The 23,162-nt window shown below is 43.4% G+C and overlaps 3 protein-coding genes and 1 long non-coding RNA gene across 5 annotated transcripts; 3 read left to right on the top strand and 1 right to left on the bottom strand.

Moving 5' to 3' along the window:
• Window positions 1–302: 302 nt before the first annotated feature.
• Window positions 303–3,277, top strand: sike1 (suppressor of IKBKE 1). Of its 2 annotated transcripts, XM_067239914.1 has the most exons (6): window positions 303–752; window positions 1,102–1,207; window positions 1,353–1,495; window positions 1,797–1,910; window positions 2,009–2,089; window positions 2,258–3,277. In XM_067239914.1, exons 1-6 carry the CDS (start codon window positions 594–596, stop codon window positions 2,576–2,578), a joined length of 924 nt encoding a protein of 307 aa, XP_067096015.1. In that variant the 5' UTR covers window positions 303–593; the 3' UTR covers window positions 2,579–3,277. The 2 variants fall into 2 exon arrangements, with proteins under 2 accessions (XP_067096015.1, XP_067096014.1); XM_067239913.1 differs by having other exon boundaries at window positions 2,009–3,277.
• Window positions 3,278–3,710: 433 nt separating this feature from the next.
• LOC136946243 (uncharacterized) lies at window positions 3,711–4,237 on the top strand. Its single transcript, XR_010876876.1, has 3 exons — window positions 3,711–3,829; window positions 4,012–4,059; window positions 4,222–4,237. It is a non-coding gene; the product is annotated as an uncharacterized lncRNA (long non-coding RNA).
• A 1,796-nt stretch (window positions 4,238–6,033) lies between these two features.
• htr6 (5-hydroxytryptamine (serotonin) receptor 6) lies at window positions 6,034–9,523 on the top strand. The gene is made up of 3 exons (XM_067239136.1): window positions 6,034–6,963; window positions 7,903–8,037; window positions 9,167–9,523. Exons 1-3 carry the CDS (start codon window positions 6,034–6,036, stop codon window positions 9,521–9,523), a joined length of 1,422 nt encoding a protein of 473 aa, XP_067095237.1.
• Window positions 9,524–10,016: 493 nt separating this feature from the next.
• Window positions 10,017–17,314, bottom strand: tmco4 (transmembrane and coiled-coil domains 4). The gene is made up of 14 exons (XM_067239935.1): window positions 17,202–17,314; window positions 16,356–16,506; window positions 15,906–16,080; window positions 15,553–15,580; window positions 15,046–15,175; window positions 14,669–14,766; window positions 14,172–14,315; window positions 13,927–14,046; window positions 13,559–13,723; window positions 13,225–13,361; window positions 12,767–12,851; window positions 12,271–12,388; window positions 11,830–11,947; window positions 10,017–11,076 (listed from the first exon to the last, which is right to left on the bottom strand). Exons 1-14 carry the CDS (start codon window positions 17,242–17,244, stop codon window positions 10,321–10,323), a joined length of 2,268 nt encoding a protein of 755 aa, XP_067096036.1. The 5' UTR covers window positions 17,245–17,314; the 3' UTR covers window positions 10,017–10,320.
• Between the last annotated feature and the right edge of the window lie 5,848 nt (window positions 17,315–23,162).

Raw genomic sequence — 23,162 nt, 5'->3', positions numbered from 1 at the left:
TGATAACTGAGTCGGTTTCAAAAGAAACAGAAACATTTCACATTGCCTCTGAAATCTGAAGAACATTATAATTAATAAAGATAAAATAAAGTAATGTCACAGAGGTTTCACATAAGTCCATGATAGAACTGAACTGCACCTAAACCGACCCAAAACTATCAAAAAAGACAAGGAAAAACTAGCTGAAAAACTCGGAAAAATGGAAGAGACCTTGGGAGGAGCAGTTCTGTGGTGAATAGGGTTTAGGTTGGTTAATGGTTCAATCTGAAAACGTTTTTGTTGTTGTTGCTAAAACCGGTAGTGATGTAAGAGGCTACGTATCCGTCACGATACGTTCCGGGATTCTGGCTGTGTGGGGTTGACTATATACTGTCATAAATTCACAACAGATGCAATGTATACAGCTTGACAAGTTAACTGGAAAGATAGTCAATAAAATACATCTTATGTTGCTGTTAGATATATGTTAGTGAGAGATATAGGTAGCTATTCACCACGGGTTTAGATTTAGCATAGCTGCAAGCTAGCCATCTGGCTAGATAGTTATCTGTTCAGTTTGCAATAGCCTACTCGGAAGTTTTGGAGCTGTATCAATGGCGTGTACGTTGGAAAAGGTTCTTGGAGATGCCCGCACCCTTCTGGAAAGACTAAAAGAGCACGACACGGCAGCAGAGGGACTAATCGAGCAGTCAGGAGCGCTCAGCCAAAGGGTCCAGGGTATGAGAGAAGTGGGAAACGCACTTCCAGATAAGGTAAGATTTCGTCTATTCTGCTTTGCAGCTATCCAGACTCAAACAGGTGTTGTACCGAAACCAGTGACCCATCGAAAACTGTGACCAGGGGTTGCTGTTCTAATGGCTTGCCACATTAGTCAATGTTGTCAATGTCCTAAACCTAACCTTAACATTTGTAGAACAGTATGGCCATTAGAACAGCGACCACTGGTCACAGTTTTCGATAGGTCACCGGTTTCGATACAACACCTGTTACAGTTACCGATTTTGGAACAACACCTGAAAGAAACCATCTTACCTACCTTGGCTACCTACCTTGGTTACCACTGAATGTACAGTAATTTTTATGTATTCTCGGTTTCCTTAGTACCCGGAGGAATGTTCTGAAATACAGGACTTGTCAAAGTACAAGCCCCACGTCCTTCTAAGTCAGGAAAATACTCAAATAAAGGAGCTACAGCAAGAGAATAAAGGCAAGAACATTTAAGTTTTATTATTTGTCTCTCTGGTCCCATTGCTGTTCAAGACAACAAATATAAATTCTTAAAAGTACTGCAGATTTGCTTGTCAGTCAGTGTGCAAAATAATATGAATTCAGTTAATTTATTTTTTCTGCAGAACTTTGGGTGTCTTTGGAGGAGCATCAGTATGCGTTGGAGTTGATAATGGGCCGATACCGCAAGCAGATGCTTCAGCTAATGATGGGAAAGAAGGAGCTTGACACAAAGCCTGTCCTTAATCTTCACGAGGACCATGCCAAGGTATACTGATTGTTAATTTGAATTTGTTTGGTGATTTGATTATTGGTTAGAATCTTTCCTCAGTGTAAATAAGACCCAGTTATACCATGTTACATGCTTAACGTTGGTATAGATGGCTAAATTGATGCTTATTATACGCAAGTTGTGTTTAGTTGTGATTTTGATTCAGAGGACCAAAGATTAAACCATGGAGAGGGCAAGTCTAAGAGGCACCTAAAATGACACCTGTAACATTAATTTTGTAAAATAAAATTATACAATACAATTATAAATGTGAGGAACATATTTTATTATTTTTCAGGAAGTGCAAAGCCAACTGGAGCGAATATGTGAGATGGGTCAGGTGATGAGAAGAGCTGTTCAAGTGGATGATCAGCACTACTGCTCTGTCCGAGAAAGACTGGCCCAACTGGAGGTAAACACAACATTATTGTCAGGGAATAAGGTAATGTATATTACTACCTACTGCTGTCAAAACCGAAATTATTCTAAATCCTTTTTCATCAATTGTAGATTGAAAACAAAGAGCTGCGTGACCTTCTGAGCATCAGCAAGATCTCAGTGAAGAGCCACAGTGAAGATCCTAGCCAGCAGGCCACAGTGGTGAAGAGCCACAGTGAAGATCCTAGCCAGCAGGCCACAGTGGTGAAGAGCCACAGTGAAGATCCTAGCCAGCAGACCACAGTGGTGAAGAGCCACAGTGAAGATCTTAGCCAGCAGGCCACAGTGGTGAAGAGCCACAGTGAAGATCCTAGCCAGCAGGCCACAGTGGTGAAGAGCCACAGTAGCCAGCAGGTCACAGTGGTGAAGAGCCACAGTGAAGATCCTAGCCAGCAGGCCACAGTGGTGAAGAGCCACAGTGAAGATCCTAGCCAGCAGGCCACAGTGGTGAAGAGCCACAGTAGCCAGCAGGCCACAGTGGTGAAGAGCCACAGTAGCCAGCGGGCCACAGTGGTGAAGAGCCACAGTGAAAATCCTAGCCAGCAGGCCACAGTGGTGAAGAGCCACAGTGAAAATCCTAGCGAGCAGGCCACAGAGGATGAACCCAAACCTCAGGCAAACCAGACAAACGATCAAATGTAGAGTCCATAGAGAATCATCAGAATGTTTAGTGGAAATACACTGTCCATCAGGGTCATGAGGCAAGATTCATTTCATTTTCACCTCTGTCTGTTGTCTGTCCCATTGTTTTAAAGAAGTTAGTCCTTAATGTGTACTGTGATTTATTTGTCACATTGTCAAAGATAAATCCATAAAAGGCCAAAGCACTTCACAGACACAGAAGGAAGAACAAGCCAACAGATAGGTGTGTGAATGTCCGATTTGGGATAAGGAAATCACATTTGGTTATTGAAACAGGATACCTTTGGTTTCAGTCTTCTGTTGAAATTACTTATCTTTAACAAATACAATTCCAAGTCCCCAATCAAAGGTCTACCAAATGAGGTGTCAGTTGCTTGTTGTGTTAATTGTTTTCAATGTAGTTATGAATTTGAGGATACATTACCTGGATTAGTTTGTAGTTATTTCTTTGCTATGAGCTTGCTGTTTCTAGTGTTCATAGTCAAGTGTCTATGCTTTTATATCCTAAAGGTTCTCCTAACAGCTGTAATCTTCATGTTCAATCTCCAACAGTAATTCCTCTTTTTACAATCCCATATAGAAGCACATTTTTATCAAGGCATGTAATGTCATCTCAGGTAAACTGTCTTATATTGGCTTGAAAGATCGTGAGCAAATGTATTGGTTTAACGTGTCAAATAAACGCTTTTCATTGAAGTTGCATTCCATGGTATGTCCAGTGTCTTTTTTACAGTATGTAGACGGTTTATTCCCAGTTAAGTCGCTGGGAGGCGACTTTTCTCACCTCTATACGACTTATCGCGAGGCTTTACAGAGGACGGCAAATTCGTTGACCGGTAGTCTTGGCCAGACTTGACGTTTTTAGTCTAGCTAGAACAAGCTAGTCATGTCTGAAAAGGAGCTTGGAAAGAAGTTGGACCTATGCATTGCAGATAGCGTGGTCAAACTTGGTAAATTCTAATGTTTATGAATGTTATATGAATAAAGGCATTGTACAGGAAATATATATGCTGTTTTTAGCCACTCGTTGCTACTGTCACATGTGTGACGCTACTTTGGCTAGGCTGTATGTCGTATGCCAGAGGTCTACTTAAGGACACGACTTCTGCTGTCCAGATATTTAGCTAGCGAAACCACTGCGCGCTTTGGCGTTCTTTGGAATCCTAGCTCGCTAAATTGATCCAGGACAGCTAGACCTATACAAAAAACTGGCAATACTTGCCGCCTGGCATTATTGCTGGTTACAATATGGTATCTATTTTGTAGCTTGCTAGCTAAATGTTCAGAGATCAACTGCTTTGCGATACTGTTGGCTCTGTGAACAATGTTATTTGAAATGTGTCTCAAAGTTAGCAGTGTTAAGCAGTTAGCTACAAGTGATGCAATTATTATGGCTCATTCTCAAGTATAATGCAGAACTCTGTTCCTCATAGGTGCTGGTCTGGGCCTTGGAATCGTATTTTCAGTCGTATTCTTCAAACGTGAGTGTGTATCAATAAGTAATGAATCATTGGCAAACTTCAAGACGATAATTAAATGGGCGCTAAACACAGTTGAGTTAAAAGTGTTAGTGGCGTTATTAGTGGGTGTGGTTCATTTTCTAACCTTATTAAATGTCTAGAAATCATTTTTTCTTCCAACAGGACACACATGGCCAATTGCATTTGGATTAGGTGGGGGCCTTGGGATGGCCTATTCAAACTGCCAAAATGATTTGAGATCCCAATATCTACAACACAGAACCAAGGTTGGTTCATTATAAGAACTCAATGACACACGAGAACGGCTAGCTCTTAATGTACATGTTTGTGAGTGTGATTCTCTTTACTTCATCCACAGGAGCAGTAACGGCATGTCATCAAGCACTGTCGTCTATTCTCTCAAATTCTGTGGTGGCCATCTCTTGCACTCTTCTTTATTTAGCCTGTGTCTGTTAACTGAACTTTCATTTGAACTCAATTATGATGTGTATATGCCCTAATCAAACTGAATCTGTTTTTATTTAATAAAACATAAAATCATGAATATTGGGTCTGTTTTTCTACATGGTAAAATGCTATTATATTTATTATCAAATCCTTGGTGTCATTCATACATTGATTTCTAATAAAATGGGTAATTTGTGCAGACAAACACCTAGAATGAAAGACAATTCACTCCACAGCTTCATGTCGTAAGTGCTTATTGGCAATCAAGTGCCCTCCAACTGAGCACTCAAATTTGCCTTGACTATGAAGCCAATTAAAACAGTGTCACATAATCTACATACTTATCTAATACACAATGTTCTCAGTCTTGATTGTTGCTCATGTCTGTTGTGGAGGTTATTATTAAATATAGAGAGTAATTGTATGATGCAGTTCAATTAATCAAAATTACAATACAGCAAATCAGTCTAATAACAGTTTGACACTCCCCCCAAAAAACGGCCATATCAAAAATAAATGAAAATTTAAATAAAATATCCATAACAAAGAAATCTGGACTCCAAAAGTACCTTTCATAAAATATATATTTTAAATGCCCAACATCTAAAACCACACAGCAGTGTGGAAGTAAAGCACCAACACCACCGATTTTGTTTTGACAAAGAATTGACAATAAATTTGCGTTGCCAGGCTGTGATTGTGCACCGGCATGTATTAGCGGCTCAATGCTCAGACACGCGCCTTCTCTAGGAAACGAGCGCTCTGGCTGGGGAGGCACGCTGAAGTGGCAGACACACGGATTAGCTGGAGCGGGGGAGTTAAAGGCAGCACTATACCAACCAGTATACCTGTACACACTTGAAACCAGAGTCTTGCTTGGAATTCACATCCGTACAATGTTGTTTGTTTTAAAACCCATTAAACCCAGCGTTAAAAGAAATCCTAGATCTATTCATTATTAAGTTATACACATACATGTGTTGTGTATAAAGAATGACCTTGCCAATGAATACATATAGATAAATGTACGATTTCACCTATTATGTCTTCCAACTGCCTTTCTTCTCAAAAGCTTAGAGCCCATTTGCCCAACTCCCCATTTACCCTCCCCCAGTGAGTGACATCATGACACGCAGCTATGAAATTCACTGACAGTCACAGAATTGCTCACTCCGGTTCCAAGCTGGGGAGAGGCAGTACTGGATGACAGGATGGAGAGATGGAAACACGGCTGGCACTTCTGATTACGGTGGCGGCAGGACACCTGGAGTTTTACAGTCAGGAGAGCCATGAGTCACAAGCCACCCTGGGTGGGACACGGTGTTGAGTAGTGAACAACATCTCTAGACAAGATCCTTTCGTCTCCGCTTATTTTTTATCCACTCTCAAGAAAAGTAGGAGCATAGCTTTGGAAGGCTTCACCGCTGACTTGCCTCCCTGTGTGTGGTCACGTCAGTTCAAGCCGTTCTTCCACCACCAGAAGCACCCAGGACCTTGATCCCAATTCAACTGATGTCAGCCATCACTATGGGCAACTCAACCTCATCTGGATTAGAGGGAGCTGGAGCCGTGACAGGTGTGGATGTCTTGTCTTCAGGGAGCTACAATGGTAGCTCCTCCAGCAGTAGTGCATGGTGCATCAGTGGAAGCGGTCCCTGGCTACTAGCGAGCGTACTGTCCCTCATCATACTGATGACTGCCTGTGGAAACACGCTCCTTATCACCCTGGTCTTCACCCAGCGTTCCTTGCGCTGCACCTCTAACTGCTTCCTGGTGTCGCTCTTCCTTTCCGACCTGATGGTGGCGCTAGTGGTCATGCCCCCTGCCATGCTGAACGTGTTGTGCGGCGCCTGGGTGCTCTGGCCGGGCTTCTGTCCGGTGTGGCAAAGCTTCGATGTCATGTGCTGCAGCGCCTCCATTCTCAACCTGTGCGTGATTAGCCTGGACCGCTACCTGCTCATCATCTCACCTCTACGCTACAAGCAGAGGATGACCCCTCCAAGAGCTCTGCTGCTGGTGGGAGGGGCCTGGGGCCTGGCAGCCCTGGCCTCCTTCCTCTCCATCAAGATGAACTGGCACAGCTTGGGGCAGTCTGCTACCAGCACCAACATCAGTACCCCTCTGGAGCTGAGGGCTCTCTACCCGGAATCCTACTTCAGGGAATTGGTGTCTACTTCCGGGCGCTTGTCCTTCCAGTGTCGCCCGAAAGTCACGCTGCCCTTCGCCGTGGTGGCATCCGTCCTCACTTTCCTTCTGCCCTCTAGCGCAATCTGCTTCACCTACTGTCGCATCCTGCTGGTGGCGAGGAGGCAGGCGAGGAGGGTAGCTGCTCTAAGTCACCCGCCGTACCCGTATCACTCCCCCCGGGAGCCCTCACGACCTCCGACCCCAGGGGGCATGGCACTGCACGGGGAGGACTACAGCCATCCAGAACCTCCTGTGTCACGCAATGTGCCGGTAAGAAAGAGAAGGAGAGAAAGAGAGCGTGAAAGTGAGAGAGAGATGGGGGGGGGGGATAGAAGGATAAAGAGAGGAGGAGGAGGATAAGAGGAGCAAGGAAAGAGCCATAACAGAAAGTAATATTTAAATTTAAAGCCAACTCTACCCCCAAAAAAAGAAAGATTAGTGTGATTAGAAAAGATTCTACATATTTTCATTTGGCCTTGCCTTTCCAACACTTACTTTCTTCTGTTAAAATGAGCTTGTAGACTAACAGACATGAATGCAAAATATTCCCTCCTTGGCCTAGTGAATAAGATGTGACATTTTAGACAAAGCTAATGGAAGGGCAAGAGGCTTTATTAAATTAATTTAAGACAATAAGGTGGAAGCATAGCTACAAAATAAAAGGCTTGAAAATACATTTGAGGATTGGGGATCAACAGTCAACAGCCAAGATCTACATTCAAGGTCTACAATCAGCTGTTGATCGTGCTAAAATATAAGGTTCACACAAGGTTAGTAAATTGTAATTGCACCACAAGTGTGTTTGAATATGAATGCCCCCCCAACACACACAGTTTTCAAGGTAAGTTTGACAATTGATAGCATGCATCTGAATGTGAATGTCAGATTGAAAGTGGGCAAATAGGTACTTTCAATATCTTTTCATCCCGCTTCTTTTCAGTTAAGTTTTAAAGTTCAAAGCTTTTACCAGCGGTTGATGAAAAAATTGTATTGTGTATAGTTTATTGCATACAATAAAATAAAAATCTGTGGGATTTAAATGCAGCTCTCGTCTGTGAACCATCGATTTCCTTAACACTCTTTCTCGACATACAGTATAACCTAAATGATATGTCTGTGGTAAAGGTTTTAGCTGTTGGTTTTAACTGGATGACAGCACCAGATCTGAGATAATCTGTCTGACCGACCTCTCTGCCCTTCTCTGCTCAGTTGTCGGTGAACAGCGAGCGTCGGCTGGCTCACAGGCAGGGTCGCAGGGCACTAAAGGCCAGTCTGACCCTGGGAGTCCTCCTGGGCCTCTTCTTCGGTGCCTGGCTGCCTTTCTTCATCACCAACATGGCCCAGGTCAGTGTGGTCCAGACTGGCCAAGCGTGGGCCTCTGAACCAAGAAAGATCTGGGAGAATGGATGAGTGCTACGGATGAGGATGTTCTTTAAGATTAAGTCATCAACAACCCACTATTCTCAGTAGTTGACTTTGATAGAACTCCATTTTCTATGTTGCTGGGTGATTCAGAGGGGAGTTTTGACTGTTTTAACACCCCAGGATCGCTTCTGGAGTGTTGCCATTGCATCGAGCATGAAATCAAAGTGTGAAAAAAAAGAAGAAAAAGTGCTTGGATACCAATCTATTTTAGCATTGGGCAGTTCTCAGGCTGTCGCTCTGCCAAGCTACCCAATAAGGGAATAGGCAACATTTTAAATGACTCGCATCAACAACGAAACAGGAAGCCTGTGCAGTCACACACATGAACTCTTTAGGTTTTGGACGGATCTAACTTGAATTGTTTTCAGCATCCCATCCGTTTACCTCACTCTCAACTGGTTCATTAGCTAAAAATGGAAGAGACACAACTCACACGAAAGAGACATAGAAGGGTTTAATCTAAATTGGTAATTACGCTTGTCCAGCTTACAGGCTTTCAATGATCCAGTCATTTTGAATCCCCATCTGCGTCCCTCACAAAAACGTAGCAGACATAAGACTTGAGCGATACGCCTTCTACTCCCTCTTCGCACTCAATATGGTGTGTGAACGCACCCCTCCCTTTCTCCACCTTCCCACAGCCTCCTTCCTCTCCTTGTCTTGATAGTATTGGAGTCCTCCTCCAACAGCTGTTTGCTCTCACTCCATTTCCCAAATGGAGGTCATGTAACTAATTATCATGTCATGCGTGCCTATCCAAAATAGGCTTCTCTTCAGGCCATACGAAGACACTTGCTTCATGATTTAAACAAATAGCAATTTAAAATATGCTCGTTTACCCTGCATTCCACTCTGCAAATGAGCTTATTCTAGTTCATACATCAGCGCGTGCAAGTACGCTCAGACGCAGTGAACCTAGAACAAGGTCAAACACATCATAAGTGCAAAACACGTGTGATATCTGATGAACCGCATACGGCAATGACCTTTTGATGAGAGGCAGAGGGTGACAAAAGCATAACGCTCACATCCTCATCTCTCTCCACAGGTGGTGTGTCCCAAGTGTGTGCCCCCTGCCCTCTTTGAGGCCATGACTTGGCTTGGCTACTGCAACAGCACCATGAACCCCATCATCTACCCACTCTTCATGCGAGACTTCAAACGAGCCTTCGGGAGGCTCCTGCCTTGCTGCCCCTCCCACTCCCCTCGGAGGCCCTCGCCGGCCCTCTCGCTCTCCCTCCGCAACTCCGGGGAACCCAACCTGGCGACCGAGCCGCCCTCCCTGGCGTCCGATCCGCCCCAGCCCCCCGCCACCGCCACGGACGCTGTCAACCTCTTCGACGCCGAGCACGCTGGGATGGAACTGCCGTTGCTTTTGCCCAATCAGGTGGACACGCTGGACTGACAAGGGGGAACATGGGGAGGTCGCACAGAGAGGAAATGAGCAGGCCACACATGCTTAAATGTAAACAACGGAAAAAGCTGGTTTTATGAGGGCAGACCTCACTCTTGTCACAGCACAAAGGTGCTCTACAGCGAGTGAGACAGAAATCCTTTTTAATCTGTCACTGAGTGAGGTGCTGGACTCGAGAGAACAAGAGATGGCTTTGACCTGAGAATAACTAGGTGACTATATTGATCATAGCCTTATGGACATCACATTGCTGTGACAATAAGCATGGCAACTAGGCTATGAGAAATAAAACAAAACCATAGAGGAAGGTGGGAGTCAGGTGGCTGAGCGGTTAAGGAATCGGGCTAGTAATCAGAAGGTTGCTGGTTCGATCCCTGGCTCTGCCAAATGACGTTGTGTCCTTGGGCAAGGCACTTCACCCTACTTGCCTCGGGGGAATGTCCCTGTACTTACTGTAAGTCGCTCTGTATAAGAGCGTCTGCTAAATGACTAAATGTAAATGTGGAAGAGAGAGGCTGTTGTTCTCATCCTGTTACATAATTTTATACCCCACCAAAAAACAGTTAGGTTTACAGTCTTGTATTTGAAATGTAGTTTTGTAATTTACATTGTATATACACATGCCGAGAATACTTTTAAACTCAATACTGATAAATTATGCAACACATTTTTTTCACAGTAGAATCATCCGTAAAATATTACAGACAATACATGTTAAGGTCACATTGTTAAATAAATCTAAAAAGGTTCCAATTGAATTTATGGTTAGTTCCTGTAGTCTGAGTTCATCATTTTAATTTGCCATTTGAGTCCTTTGTGTGTTCCGAAATCTTATTCTGTTGAGAATGCAAAGGCCGTCTACCATCACTCAAGTGTGATTTTGGAATTTGAGAAGTGGGATCGCAATCAGACAGTTGGTCCTGCAACTTGTGTCCTGTGCGTGAATGTTGTTGCGTGTTTTCAGTGGTCCAGTGTGTGTCCCAACTCCAGGACAGGTGTTCATTGTCTGACCCCTCCCCTTCTGCTCCACCTGACCCCTCCCCTTCTGCTCCACCTGACTCCTCCCCTTCTGCTCCATCTGACTCCGCCTCTCCTATTGCACCTGACTCCTCCCCTTCTGCTCCACCTGACTCCACCTCTTCACGGTCAAGAGGGGTAACGATTTCTGTTTGCGAACGAGTCTCCTCATGACTGTGTGGTGAATTATCCCTGCCTACTGTTCCATCTTCAACACCTGTATCATTCAGGGAGTCAAGCAGATCTGAAATATCGGGGACGTCCCAACCGTCATCCGTATCCTCCATCTCCTTCACTCCCCTCTCCTCTCCTCTCCCCACCATCTCTACACTAACCGAGCCACTTTCAACATCCTGCTCGTTCATCCCCTCTTTCTGCAGTGATTGGTCAAGGAAGTCCACTTTCCCGTTTGATATTGTGATTGGTTGAAGAGGACCTGCCGATGCTCCGGGAGTTTCTCTGGTGGGCACGCCCACCGCCACCAAGATGGTGTCCATCTGACGCATGTAGTCCAGGTGACCTTTTACCTAGGAAGGAGAAACAGGACAGGATGTGTACCACAGGATGGAAAAGGCGCATTATGTACAAAGTTCGTTATGTAAATTTCACGTTTAATTTTGTTCACTGCACCAACACTTTTTCCACCAATAGATTTTCCAGGACATGAACATGACAAACCTTTTCTGCATTTACATTTTTAAAGTAATGCTAAAATATTTCTCTGTACAATTTCAATTTTCAAACTTTTTCAAGGCTTTTAGGCCTGGACATTCAGGTATGGAAATTACACTATTTTTTGTACACTAAAAGTGGGTTTTAACTTGTGTAGCTGCAATTTTGCCACTGTGGAACTGTGTGTGTGTGTGTGTGTGTGTTGCGGTAGACTCTAGAGCATCACTTCACATCATGTTTACTTTTTCTTCTTTCATCTGTGACATTGACTTTTCATACAGGGTGAAACACAGTAACTGAATGGTTTAGCGTTGATACAAGCTGTCAGTAAGTATCAAGTAGTTCCTTTTAATAAATGGTGTAAATAATAAAAACATCTTTCTGAGTGCGCGGTTAAAACATTTCACATGACATTTCACACTTTTAGCATACCAATGTAGAGAATGGATTGTCCCTCTTGTAACACCTGTCTGTGATTGACCTTCGAACATAGATTACCAAAGTACAATGAAAGCACACCCTTTGAGTTGCGATGGTAACGAACGACATCCCTGACTGATTTGCAAGCCTTTGAGAAAATGCAAATGTGTTCCAAGTCCTCCACTCACCACAGATGACAGGTCGACGTTAGTTATGCGCCGATCGTTCAAGCTGATTGGCTGCAGCCCTGCGACGGACATCTGTGCAGACGAACCCCTGTACAGGAAACCCAGGAGCCAGTCCCCTCTGATAGGGAGATAGACCAGTGATTAAAATGCACCTTTAAAGAATGCCTGTGCATGATTTTACAGTTTCTTTCCTAAAAGACCATTAACCATTTGGTGTGACGATAGTCCAGCGAATTTTATTCTCTCATCCACAGATTACTAGACTTACACGCTGCCACTTGACAAACAGGATATCTAACGATGCTCAAAATACCCATTTATTCCAAAGGGGCATTAGACAACATAAAAATTTTCAACAAACGGTCCACATACATACAATCTCTCAAATACTGTGTGTACGTGTATGCGCATATACTATATATTTTTTGTTTGTTTGTGTACCTGCAGTAGCCATTAACTATCCTTCCAGCAACCACCTTGGCCATCCTCTCCCAGGCTTTCTGACAGCCCTCCACCGGCGCTCCCAGCAGGATAACATCCTCCACCATTCCCTCACAACCTCAAGGGAAATAAAGGAAATACTTTTTTTTTTACATTTAGTCATTTAGCAGACGCTCTTATCCAGAGCGACTTACAGTAAGTACAGGGACATTCCCCCGAGGCAAGTAGGGTGAAGTGCCTTGCCCAAGGACACAACGTCAGTTGGCATGACCGGGAATCGAACTGGCAACCTTTGGATTACTAGTCCGAGTCCGTTTTTTTAAGCCATTTGCGAAAACAATGTACACTGACATTTAATGTAAAACGACAATACTTACAGCCTAATCGCAAAGCGTAGCAAGAATAATTTGTATATTAGCAAGTATGTTAGCTTAGCGAATGCAGTGAATCATCCACTGAGATGTTTAACAACTTGTGTTTTGTTTATCTATCCTACCTTGGTCATTGGCCAGCTCCTGTAGACAGAAGTAGATAACTCTGGCTCCTAGACTGAAACCGATGAGACTAACGGGACGCCTTCCCTTTAAGGAGGAAGTGGGAGGGGGGGGGGGGATGGAGCATTAGGAGCAACCTACATTTCACCCCCTACTGATCACTCATGCACAGGCTAAATATGTTTATCTCAGTGTTATCTGGGGGGCAATATTTCATGTTGATAACTGCCAAAAAATTGTACAATCCAATTACACTAAAAGATATCAGTAACTGACTTGACAGCTTCACATTTTCCTAAATATTTGTCATACTTTAATTTGAGTAACTCTAAATCACACCGACCTTTAGGGGTAAACAATACCTAATATCTATACCCGACTTATGCGGCAGACATGCAGTAAAGCACCCTCCAACAGTTAGCTGGTCAGTTTCGGTTCACAAAGGGGGAGGCTGGCCTACCTGCTGCCTGCTCCTCAGAACCTGGGCCAGGTGTTTACCCACCTCCGCTGAACGACTGAGACAGACACACCAGGGGTTGTCTATAACGCTGGCCACCGCCAGGAGAGAGGCGGGCCATGTCAGGGCTGTCACGATACCTGCCAATAAGCGACACGTACAAAACATTCAGCATACGAGGGCGAAACTTGCAACACTTGAGTCACAGACAGACCTTCGGAGTCGAGTATCAACCACACGCTGAGACCAGAGAAACTCTCAGCCACTGAATGGAGACATAATAAAAAAGCCTTTCTTTCTTCTGAAAGGGAACCACGGGGCTTGGTAGGGGGTATACCTGAGAGGATGGTGTATTTGAGGGCTTCCTGGGCCACCATGCTGACCAGGCCGTCCAGTAGCGAGGCCATGGCTGAGCCCAGGTCCCTGAGGAAGCGAGACTCCCACACCAGGCAGTACTGCTCCCCGCACGTGCCCAGACTGCCCCACGGCGCCTGGAACGAATCTGTGGAGAGTCGTGGGTTCAGCGTTGCCAAGTCCCTACTGTAACTGAAGTGAGTTCGGTTTCTTTTTTATTGACGAGAGACTTGGGTAAAGAAGGTTTGTCTGTTTTTAAAATGTCTTGATAGCCTTCATCTGTGTTTTCCTATTCCACACAGACAATTCTGACTCAAGTTCTTAAATGACTAGGACATGGTGTCAGCTTACTGTATTTGCCACTGCACAGCCAACCAGTCACAGCAACAGTCAGATGCATATGCTTCCCTGAGCTCAGAGGAAGAAACTCAAACTCTTCTATCGCTCCCACTCGCTTATTCATCTTGTAGCCTAAAGAGAGAGACAGGAGGAGAAATTGAGAGACGTTGAATGAGAGAGACTACCCTTTTAAATCACACACAATATGAATGTACTCTGACGACACCTTCTCATCTCCCCCAGCCGTCCTGACTCACCAGTCAGACCGGCCCCAGCTGCTCCGAACAGGGACGCAATGATGGCGATGCCAGTAGCTGAACCCAGAGCTGCCGCCCCCCCTGCTCCCAGCACTGCCCCCGCGCCCGCAGCCATCAGCGGCGCTGCCAGTCCACCAGTCACCCCTGAAAAGTGTGGACGGAACACATTTACATTTAGCAGACGCTCTTATCCAGAGCGACTTACAGTAAAGTACAGGGACATTCTCCCAGAGGCAAGTAGGGTGAAGTGCCTTGCCCAAGGACACAACGTCATTTTTGTACATCCGGGAATCGAACCAACAACCTTCTGATTAATAGCCCGACTCTCTAACCGCTCAGCCATCTGACCCCCTACACTGGGGTATGGTATGAGGTACTAACCTTAACTAAACCACAAAGATTGCACATCAATTATATCACTGGAGAATTAGATATTTGTACGAGGAATGTTGTTATTGGTGTGAAACCACTCTCTGGCAATGCTCATCAGCACTGACCTATCACAGTTCCTCCGCCCACAGTGGCTAAGCCAATGAGGAGGTAGCGACGTAGTTTGCGCCCTCTCTCCTTCCTCTGTCGTCGAGATGACTCCTCTCTGCCAGAGCAACAAAACAAAAAAACAATATACGTACATGCATCGCTGTATTTTAAGTAACTATACAAAACCACAACACCTATCCCATGCACCACTGCATCTATAAATCCAACGACTTACTATGGTTGTCCAGACTGAAAGCAGTGACACAAAGGGAAGAGTGCACTGAATATTTACAGTAATTACAAACCACTCTGCTACCTACAAACATAATACACTGCATCAAGTTAGGAAAACCTCCATCCATCCATCTCCGCCATACTTCCCTCCCTCACTTACTCGCTCTCCTCAACTCCCTCCCTCAGTCTCTCGCCCAGAGACTCCTCAAACTCCTCCAGATGCTGAGGGGAGACTCGGAGCAGACAGCTGACATGGCGGATGAGGACCCGAGACCTGGCGTCGTACTGGGCTGGAGAAGCAGAGAGGAGGTCACGACCGGTAGGGCTGGACTTGGACAGAAAAAATGGCCCTGGCATTTTTCGCTCAGACCGGCCCACCACTCTCGATCGGACACCACCCACCAGTACACAAAAAGAGTTAAGAGATGTGATTGGGCCAGCCCAGTGTCAGTATGGAAAATGAACCAATGGGCCTGTCCCTGCTTTATGGGCCGGTTGTTGGCCAATTTTAAGTTTATAAAAAAAAAAATATATATTTATATATTAAATATCATATTGTATGGCATTTGCCCGGTGGGCCAGATTACGAGTCCAGGCCTGACGACTGGTTAATGACTGACAGGCCACGGAAACTAAAACAGAAGACAGTTCGACAAAAGACTCTTACCGTCTTTGACAGAGAAAGAAACCAGGTCCTGTCACAAAGAGAAGGAGAGAGGGAGAGAGAGAGAGGGAGACAGAGAGGGAGAGAGGCAAAGAGAGCGAGAGAGAGAAAATAGAAAGAGGAAAGAGAAAGTAAGGAAGAGTGGTTATTAGAAACAAACTTTGTGAGATAAGCCATAACAGTGAATGAAAAAGCCCAAATGTAATTAAATGTATTCCAGCACGAGTTGATCGGGTTCCCGTGTGGAAGGTGGTTTAGTGGTGTTTAGAAGCTGGTTTTCACATCAACCCGCCGTGTACTTTAGCACCTAAAAGGTCAGCCAGGTATCGTTAACATCGTCACTTATGGTAACCCACCTGTGTGATGGGGGTCGCTCCAGCAGACAAGAGTGGTTCCGCCTGTAGGATGGAGAGGAAGGTGTCGCTACCCTCGAAGCCCAGCCCTGCCAAGAAGGCCCCCATTACAGGCATGACGGACTCATCTAGGCCCAGCCAGGCCACGAGACCCTGCAGATACTGCTCTCGGAAGCACCTACACACACACACACACACACACACACACACACACACACACACACACACACACACACACACACACACACACACACACACACACACACACACACACACACACACACACACACACACACACACACACACAGCACTCTCTCCATGACTGGCTAGCTAGATTTAGCTCACAGACACGTCCAATGGCCTTCCACATGGTCTAGACCAGCCTATGATCCACAGAGTTAGACAAACAGGAATGGTAAAGTGTGTTGGTTGAGGCATTGACAGTAGACCCACCTGTTCTCGGCACCTGGGAACAACTGGCCCAGAGACACCCCACAGAGCCCAGCATAAGCAAAGCGCCCTGGTTCGCTGAGCTGCCGGCCAATCACTGCTTCTGGGCCCAAATTCTCTGGTCTATCTAGAGCTGGCTCCTCTCCTCCTAGATCTGAATAGACATTATGAAAGTAAAGTTTGCAATAAAAGTTGGCTGTGAACGACTACAAAACATACATTGTGTTTGCCTTGAACAAGGACGGTAAACAGATAACATTTTAAAAGCAGGTCAGAGAAGTGAAGAGACAACTGAAACTACGAGTGCTTGCGCACAACGCTGATTGCATTGGAATTGCACCCTAGAATTGCATAACCCTTGCAGATCATGCGTGCACATTCATGAATGGGGTAATATTTTAATGAGAAGTGGTTAATATTTTATCATTTAAGAGTCACTTATTTACTAGAATTTCCAAATAGTTCAAATCATTCCAACTGGTTAAAAAATTGCTGGTCCCAATTGTTCAAAACACACCCAGCAAATTACTGAACGATGCCAACTCGTACGAGTCTGGATTTGTCAACGTCATGTTCATCTGTCTCAAATACGGATCAGGAGATAACATGTCACAGACCTGCAGAATATTTAGGTTACCAACAATCAATTCCTATAATCGACAAAGGAAGCTGCTAAAGGCATGTGTAAGCCAACAACAATAACAGCTGTTAACTTTCTAAGCTAAGCTAATTTAGCTACTAACACAGAAACAAGCCCCATTCTCTGACACATAACGACATGCTTTCGCTACTCACGCTTAACGGGTCAAGATTAAAGTATATCAAACAAAACTTGTTATTTATAGTAACCTGGGGCCAAGACTGATCCCAAATTCTTCTTATCTGCCTCCATAGCCACCAGTTATGCTGTCACTTCGCGGGATAGCATGGTGATCATTGAAGCTAACTGAACTTTGTTTTCAACTTTTGACGTCCACGTCCACTACAAGTAAGCTAGCCTTTCACATGATGAGACTCAAGGTACTAGTATCGTGTTCAAGATTGCAAAACTGAGCAACGTTTTTTTCCAACAATCTCAAAACAATTGTTGTTCATGTATATTTTGTATATTGTATTTCATTAGAGATGGCAAAAGTACACACATCCTTCACTCAAGTAGAAGTACAGATAAAAGACTTTCGTAAAAGTTGAAGTACTGACTACACTTTTTCGCTCAAGTTGAAGTAAAGAAGTGTGGGCTCTGACATATAAGTAAAAACTATCCATTACAACTACCACCTATAGTGTCACGCTGGTAATTGGACCCTCATTTCTCTCTCATCCATAATAACCTTTTTTCCACACACAACACGACACAAAAAGTTCACAAATATTTTTGCAAAAAAAATCAAACCCTTTTTTCGAAAATATTATTTTCAACCTTTAGAAACTTTTTCCGAAAACATTTTGCAACAAAAAAAATACTCAATGATGCAGACTTGTTTTTTTTAAATAAAAAGATTATTCTTGTTTCCTTCTGCCTGGTAGCTTACGTTTGCTCTGCGTGATAGCCAGGAAATGAAAAAAGCAATGTATAACTAATATTGATCATGGTACCAAATACAGATTCAAACTAAAGTAGAGCCTGGCTTTAAATGTAAGAAGTAGAAAATACAGAAAATTTAAGGAGTGAAAGTAAAACTTGTGACGTAAAGTACTGATACCAGAAAAATCGACTTAAGTAGGCTACAGTATCCTATTGGTTACTTCCCATATCTGTATTTCATAAGCGCTAAAGACTACTAGGATATCAAATTTTCACCAGTTTGCTTGTCGGGCATTTGGAACCTTGTGCTGTATAGTTGGCCTTGCATATTAGCAAAACATGCCTAAATGTTGGATGATCTGGTTGGATTTTTAACACAATTTTTTTTATGAATGCAGTATTCACAATCCTATGTTGTTAACTATTTTGCAATAAATCAGGTTTTAAAAAGAATAATCTACCCAGATTCATTAATTGTTACTATACAATAACTTAATTACCCTAAGACAAGTGTTAACTTGTAACTCATGACAAATAGATCTTGCCAACTATTTTGGTATCATGTTGCATTACAAATAAACAGAATTATCCATAACAGCAGTAAAAATTTATAAATAAAGATACATTCTTTATTATACAGAAAAGCACTCATAGGCCTACAAATCCATTTTGGTTTGTTGATTAAACTTTTTTGTTGAAAGTCAACCGTTTCTGCTGGACAGCGCAGCGAAGTACCATTATTGACCGGTAGATGTAAGTGTTACATACATTAATTTTGATGCGAATGTTTACGTTACCTACCACCATAAGTTTGTCCCTGATATGTTGATTTTCACTCAAGTTAATCCTTTATTTATATGAAACATTCTTTGTATGATGTATAATCTATGGTATGCCTGGTAGGCTACTGGTGCTATGTAGCCTATTTGTCGTAAATAAATAGGCTAGTTTGTTCACCTTCTACATTAGTGGGACTGATAAGTCGCCTCCAACCATTTAAAATAAAGCATCACGATTTCATTCTTTACCAAGGACAACTATAAAAAAAATTCTACGGCAAACGTCGGTTTGTATGGATATGGCCATACATGTAAGCGTTCTACATTGAATGCAAGTCGAGGGGCGGTAAGGCAGGAGCAGGAAGGCTCTCGTGGGTCTCATAGGCCTACGTAATAGTCAGATGAGAAACATACAATAAAACAAGGTCACTGATAGAATATGGTTAACACAAATTCAGCATAAAAGTGTGTTGGAACATGGAATGTCTGAAAGTAACATTCAAGTAGCACAGTTGATGTGATTGGAAAACACTGAGTGAAAATTCGTTTTGTACGTATTGCTTTACATCGTGGCCGTTTTTCGGTGTTTTCTGGATGGAGATTCACTTCTGATTTTCAAACCGATTTTCTGTGTGTTTGTGTGTCTGTTCTTTCTCACTCTCTCAAGTTTTACAGGTTCATTACATCTTTCAGTACTGTTAAGACTAATGCAAGAGTAGGCCTATATGGAAACACAGGAAAGTGTGGGGGTGGATTAAGCATTCAAGGTCTTCATGTGAGGAGGAAACTGTTAGTACAATCTAGGTACTTTGTCAAAATAATATCCTGCTGTGTCAGTGTGGAATCTTCCAGCCTACATGCAGTTTATTTTGTCTCTCTTTGCTAAGCATCCTGTTTATGTTGTCTTGAGTTTTGTATCATTTATTCATTCTTAATTTAGTGGAAAAGTTATATATATATTGCTTTGAAATGTGGAGTATGCCTATATGTAGCGTATTTATATATATTTCTTATTTTCTTTGCTCTGTGTGAACTGACGAGGGGAAACTCAGCAGAGCCTTGTTCTGTGGTCTCAGTTCACAGCAGTAGCTAATCATTGAACTGCTTTCAAGTAGACCCATTAAAAATGCCTGTGGGTGGTTAAAGAGAAATGTTGTCTTTTCATTCTGTTTGTCAATGTCTGCATTCATGTTCAATACTGTTCCAGTAGTCAGTCTTTTGGGTGCTTTGGAGCATGAACATGCTATGCACCAGCAATCAAGGTCAGTTCTGTTAGGTATGGCACACCTGGTATCCAATGTTGACCATGACCTTCAAATAAAGCTAATGTTTACTGAGTGGAGAAGACTATAATAAAGTCTAAGAAACTTGAATAGACCTAATGCTTTTGTGCTGAGTAATCAGTAGTCTGTTCAATAAAGCATAGGCCTTGCTTTGCACTGTGACCTGAATATTGTAATACACTGAGGCAAAAGGCCGTAGCCATGGAGTCAACATTGGGGGGGACGAATTAAATTTGTTTATGATAATTTCGGACAGCGTGCGTGGTTGCCTGTCATAGCGTAGCACATTTATATTTTTATATCACTATATTGGGGGGTGTAAAGTTACTTACGCAAGCAACAACTATCATTACAGGGGGGACATTTTGACCAGATTTGAATATTGGGGGGGGATGTGTCCCTCCCAACATTTGCAAACGTAGCGTTATCAGCGCCATGGCCAACCCTCAGAAAGCGCATGCTGTGATACTTCAGTTTACGTCGTATTTACCAAACCTGCAGTTCATAGGGCAATCAGTTCCTTTTTCTCCGCCCACTATACTGTAAATTGCAAGCATTTAAACGTGCAATTGAATGTAGCCTGGTCCTAACCAGACTCTAGTACATTTCATTTGTACAGAGAGTCTGGGCTCGCTCCATTGACAAGCGTTAATTTCCTTGAAGGCGGGTACTCTGTTGAAGCTTAAAACTGATCAAATGATCTTCAAATGATTCTTACTGTACACTGAGGGCACTAGTATGAGTAACCACAGTAAGTTTCAGGCATGTGACACTTTCCTAGTCAGAGTTAGCAGGGGGTGCATTTCATGGCAAGAAGGAATACAACAAGCCTGTCGTGAAATGCACCCCCCTCTATTGTCTGTTCTGTATATCCCAGAATCAAATGATTCTTACTGTACACTGAGGGCACTAGTATGAGTAAGCACAGTAAGTTTCAGGCATGTAACACTTTCCTAGTGAGGGTTAGCAGGGGTGCATTAAGCCTGTCGTGAAATGCACCCCCCTGTATTGTCTGTTCTGTATATCCCAGCATCAAATGATTCTTACTGTACACTGAGGGCACTAGTATGAGTAACCACAGTAAGTTTCAGGCATGTGACACTGTCCTAGTCAAAGTTAGCAGGGGGTGCATTTCATGGCAAAAAGGAATACAACAAGCCTGTCGTGAAATGCACCCCCCTGTATTGTCTGTTCTGTATATCCCAGCATCAAATGAATCTTACTGTACACTGAGGGCACTAGTATGAGTAAGCACAGTAAGTTTCAGGCATGTAACACTTTCCTAGACAGAGTTAGCAGGGGGTGCATTAAGCGTGTCGTGAAATGCACCTCCCTCTATTGTCTGTTCTGTATATCCCAGCATCAAATGATTCTTACTGTACACTGAGGGCACTAGTATGAGTAACCACAGTAAGTTTCAGGCATGTGACACTTTCCTAGTCAGAGTTAGCAGGGGGTGCATTTCATGGCAAGAAGGAATACAACAAGCCTGTCGTGAAATGCACCCCCTTGTATTGTCTGTTCTGTATATCCCAGCATCAAATGATTCTTACTGTACACTGAGGGCACTAGTATGAGTAACCACAGTAAGTTTCAGGCATGTAACACGTTCCTAGTCAGTGTTAGCAGGGAGTGCATTGCACTTACATCGAATGGAAAACAAGTCCTGCCATGAAATGCTCTCCCCCTGCATACGTTTCTTCCCTTCTACTCCAGCATTATGTACATTTAATAGCATAAATGTAATACCAATACATGTGTATGTATAGGGTGGACAGGTCTGAAATCAGAATAGTCCATGGTAGTTGTGGGATTATTATGTTTTATTTTTTCATTTATTTCATTGACTTAAACAATAAGAGTAATATTTCCTATCTTAAAAAACGATTTGATGGTGAGAACATTTCTTTTGATGTTGATACTTAGTTCATACATCGTTTTTAGTACTAAGTTGCATTTAGGCATGTGAACTATTTTTAGGGGTGCTTGAGCACCCCTAAAAATAGTTTAAAATCGCCACTGGTGTGAGACTTCTGTCTCCCCTTCGTTTGGTTGCGATATCAAGACAAAATCCTTCACTTTTTGATTTGCGCGCGCTCGCTCCCGCGAGGGGGTGCCAATCCAGAGTCATGCATCGGGTGATACAACACCGGCTTTAACTTCTGGATACTCGGCAGCGTTGCCACAACGGACTGAATGGCTTCGCTCGCATCTTTCTCCACCGCCATTACAGAACGTTCTCAGCCACTACGTCTGTTTGCTGATTGGACCGATAAAAAGTTTACCGGAGACATCTGACTAATAAATGGGAACCCCAGACGCAGTACAGAAGCTAAATGAAAATTGAGCGGAAGTACGTAGGAGGGCAGAGCCAGGCTAAATTGAATGGGCCTCCTCTCTTTCTATCACGGATCAGCCACCAAAGTCAAAACAGCGAAAACAAAGATTTAGTGATAACGAAGTTGATGTGTTTGTTCATGACGTGACAGAAAATTTAAATATTATACAAGGCCGGAATTCCAGACCTACACAATAACTGTGATATTGCATGGCTGCTTAATCTGTAACTTGTAATTGTGTTGTGTTCACTCCACTGAAAAAGTGTGATCCTTGTGGCAAAAATCATTTCAGCTCATCTCCTTGGCCTATGTTTTCGTCTTGCTCGAATTACTGCTGCCATTTCACCAGGAGGCATATGAGAGGTAACCCGCATCCTGGTTTACACCTGCTTTTAAGAGGCGCATAATTTTCACGACAAAATGGAGGTGCGCTTTCACGGGCGGGTTTTGTACATACCGCGGAATACATAATTAGGCACACTTTACGCATTCCCTCCCATCTCTTTATGGGAAACTCCCACTTTCCCGTGAATGCATATGCATGACAGGGAAAAGCGCAATTTGCCTTTTTCAGTTGCCGTGAAAGGCAGTCTGCGCTTTTACCTCAGTGCGACATGTTTGTACATACCTCGCCATGCTTTTACACGCACGTTGCGAAACAAATACGCTTGAAGTGGGCGTCAAAGTGTTTGTACATGAGGCCCTGAGTTAATAGACACATTTGTGTCACGTTTAAATTCTTCAAATTCACCACCCCCTTCGGCCACGACTGTTGAAGATGGATTCCTAAATGTTGTGAGATACCTTGGCAATATAAAACATAATCAAATAAAACAAACAAACAAATATTCGGTAGATTACTTGTCTTTACTTCCTTTGTGAGT

This window comes from Osmerus mordax, chromosome 7 (assembly GCF_038355195.1).
Source record: "Osmerus mordax isolate fOsmMor3 chromosome 7, fOsmMor3.pri, whole genome shotgun sequence".
NCBI classification, from domain to species: Eukaryota; Metazoa; Chordata; class Actinopteri; order Osmeriformes; family Osmeridae; genus Osmerus; species Osmerus mordax.
The sequence above is the reverse complement of the archived record's forward strand: the minus strand, read 5'-3'. Positions and strand labels throughout refer to the sequence as shown.

What these genes read in the sequence shown, in the direction of transcription:
- sike1 (XM_067239913.1), top strand. Translation starts at nt 594, where the DNA reads ATGGCGTGTACGTTGGAAAAGGTTCTTGGAGATGCCCGCACCCTTCTG. An exon ending in GAAACGCACTTCCAGATAAG is followed by an intron (nt 753 to 1,101) that starts GTAAGATTTCGT and finishes CGGTTTCCTTAG; the next exon opens with TACCCGGAGGAATGTTCTGA. An exon ending in GCTACAGCAAGAGAATAAAG is followed by an intron (nt 1,208 to 1,352) that starts GCAAGAACATTT and finishes TTTTTTCTGCAG; the next exon opens with AACTTTGGGTGTCTTTGGAG.
- htr6 (XM_067239136.1), top strand. Translation starts at nt 6,034, where the DNA reads ATGGGCAACTCAACCTCATCTGGATTAGAGGGAGCTGGAGCCGTGACA. An exon ending in CTGTGTCACGCAATGTGCCG is followed by an intron (nt 6,964 to 7,902) that starts GTAAGAAAGAGA and finishes TTCTCTGCTCAG; the next exon opens with TTGTCGGTGAACAGCGAGCG. An exon ending in TCATCACCAACATGGCCCAG is followed by an intron (nt 8,038 to 9,166) that starts GTCAGTGTGGTC and finishes CTCTCTCCACAG; the next exon opens with GTGGTGTGTCCCAAGTGTGT.
- tmco4 (XM_067239935.1), bottom strand. Translation starts at nt 17,244, where the DNA reads ATGGAGGCAGATAAGAAGAATTTGGGATCAGTCTTGGCCCCAG. An exon ending in GGAGCTGGCCAATGACCAAG is followed by an intron (nt 12,389 to 12,766) that starts GTAGGATAGATA and finishes ATTTCCCTTGAG; the next exon opens with GTTGTGAGGGAATGGTGGAG. An exon ending in ACGTCGACCTGTCATCTGTG is followed by an intron (nt 11,077 to 11,829) that starts GTGAGTGGAGGA and finishes TCTCCTTCCTAG; the next exon opens with GTAAAAGGTCACCTGGACTA.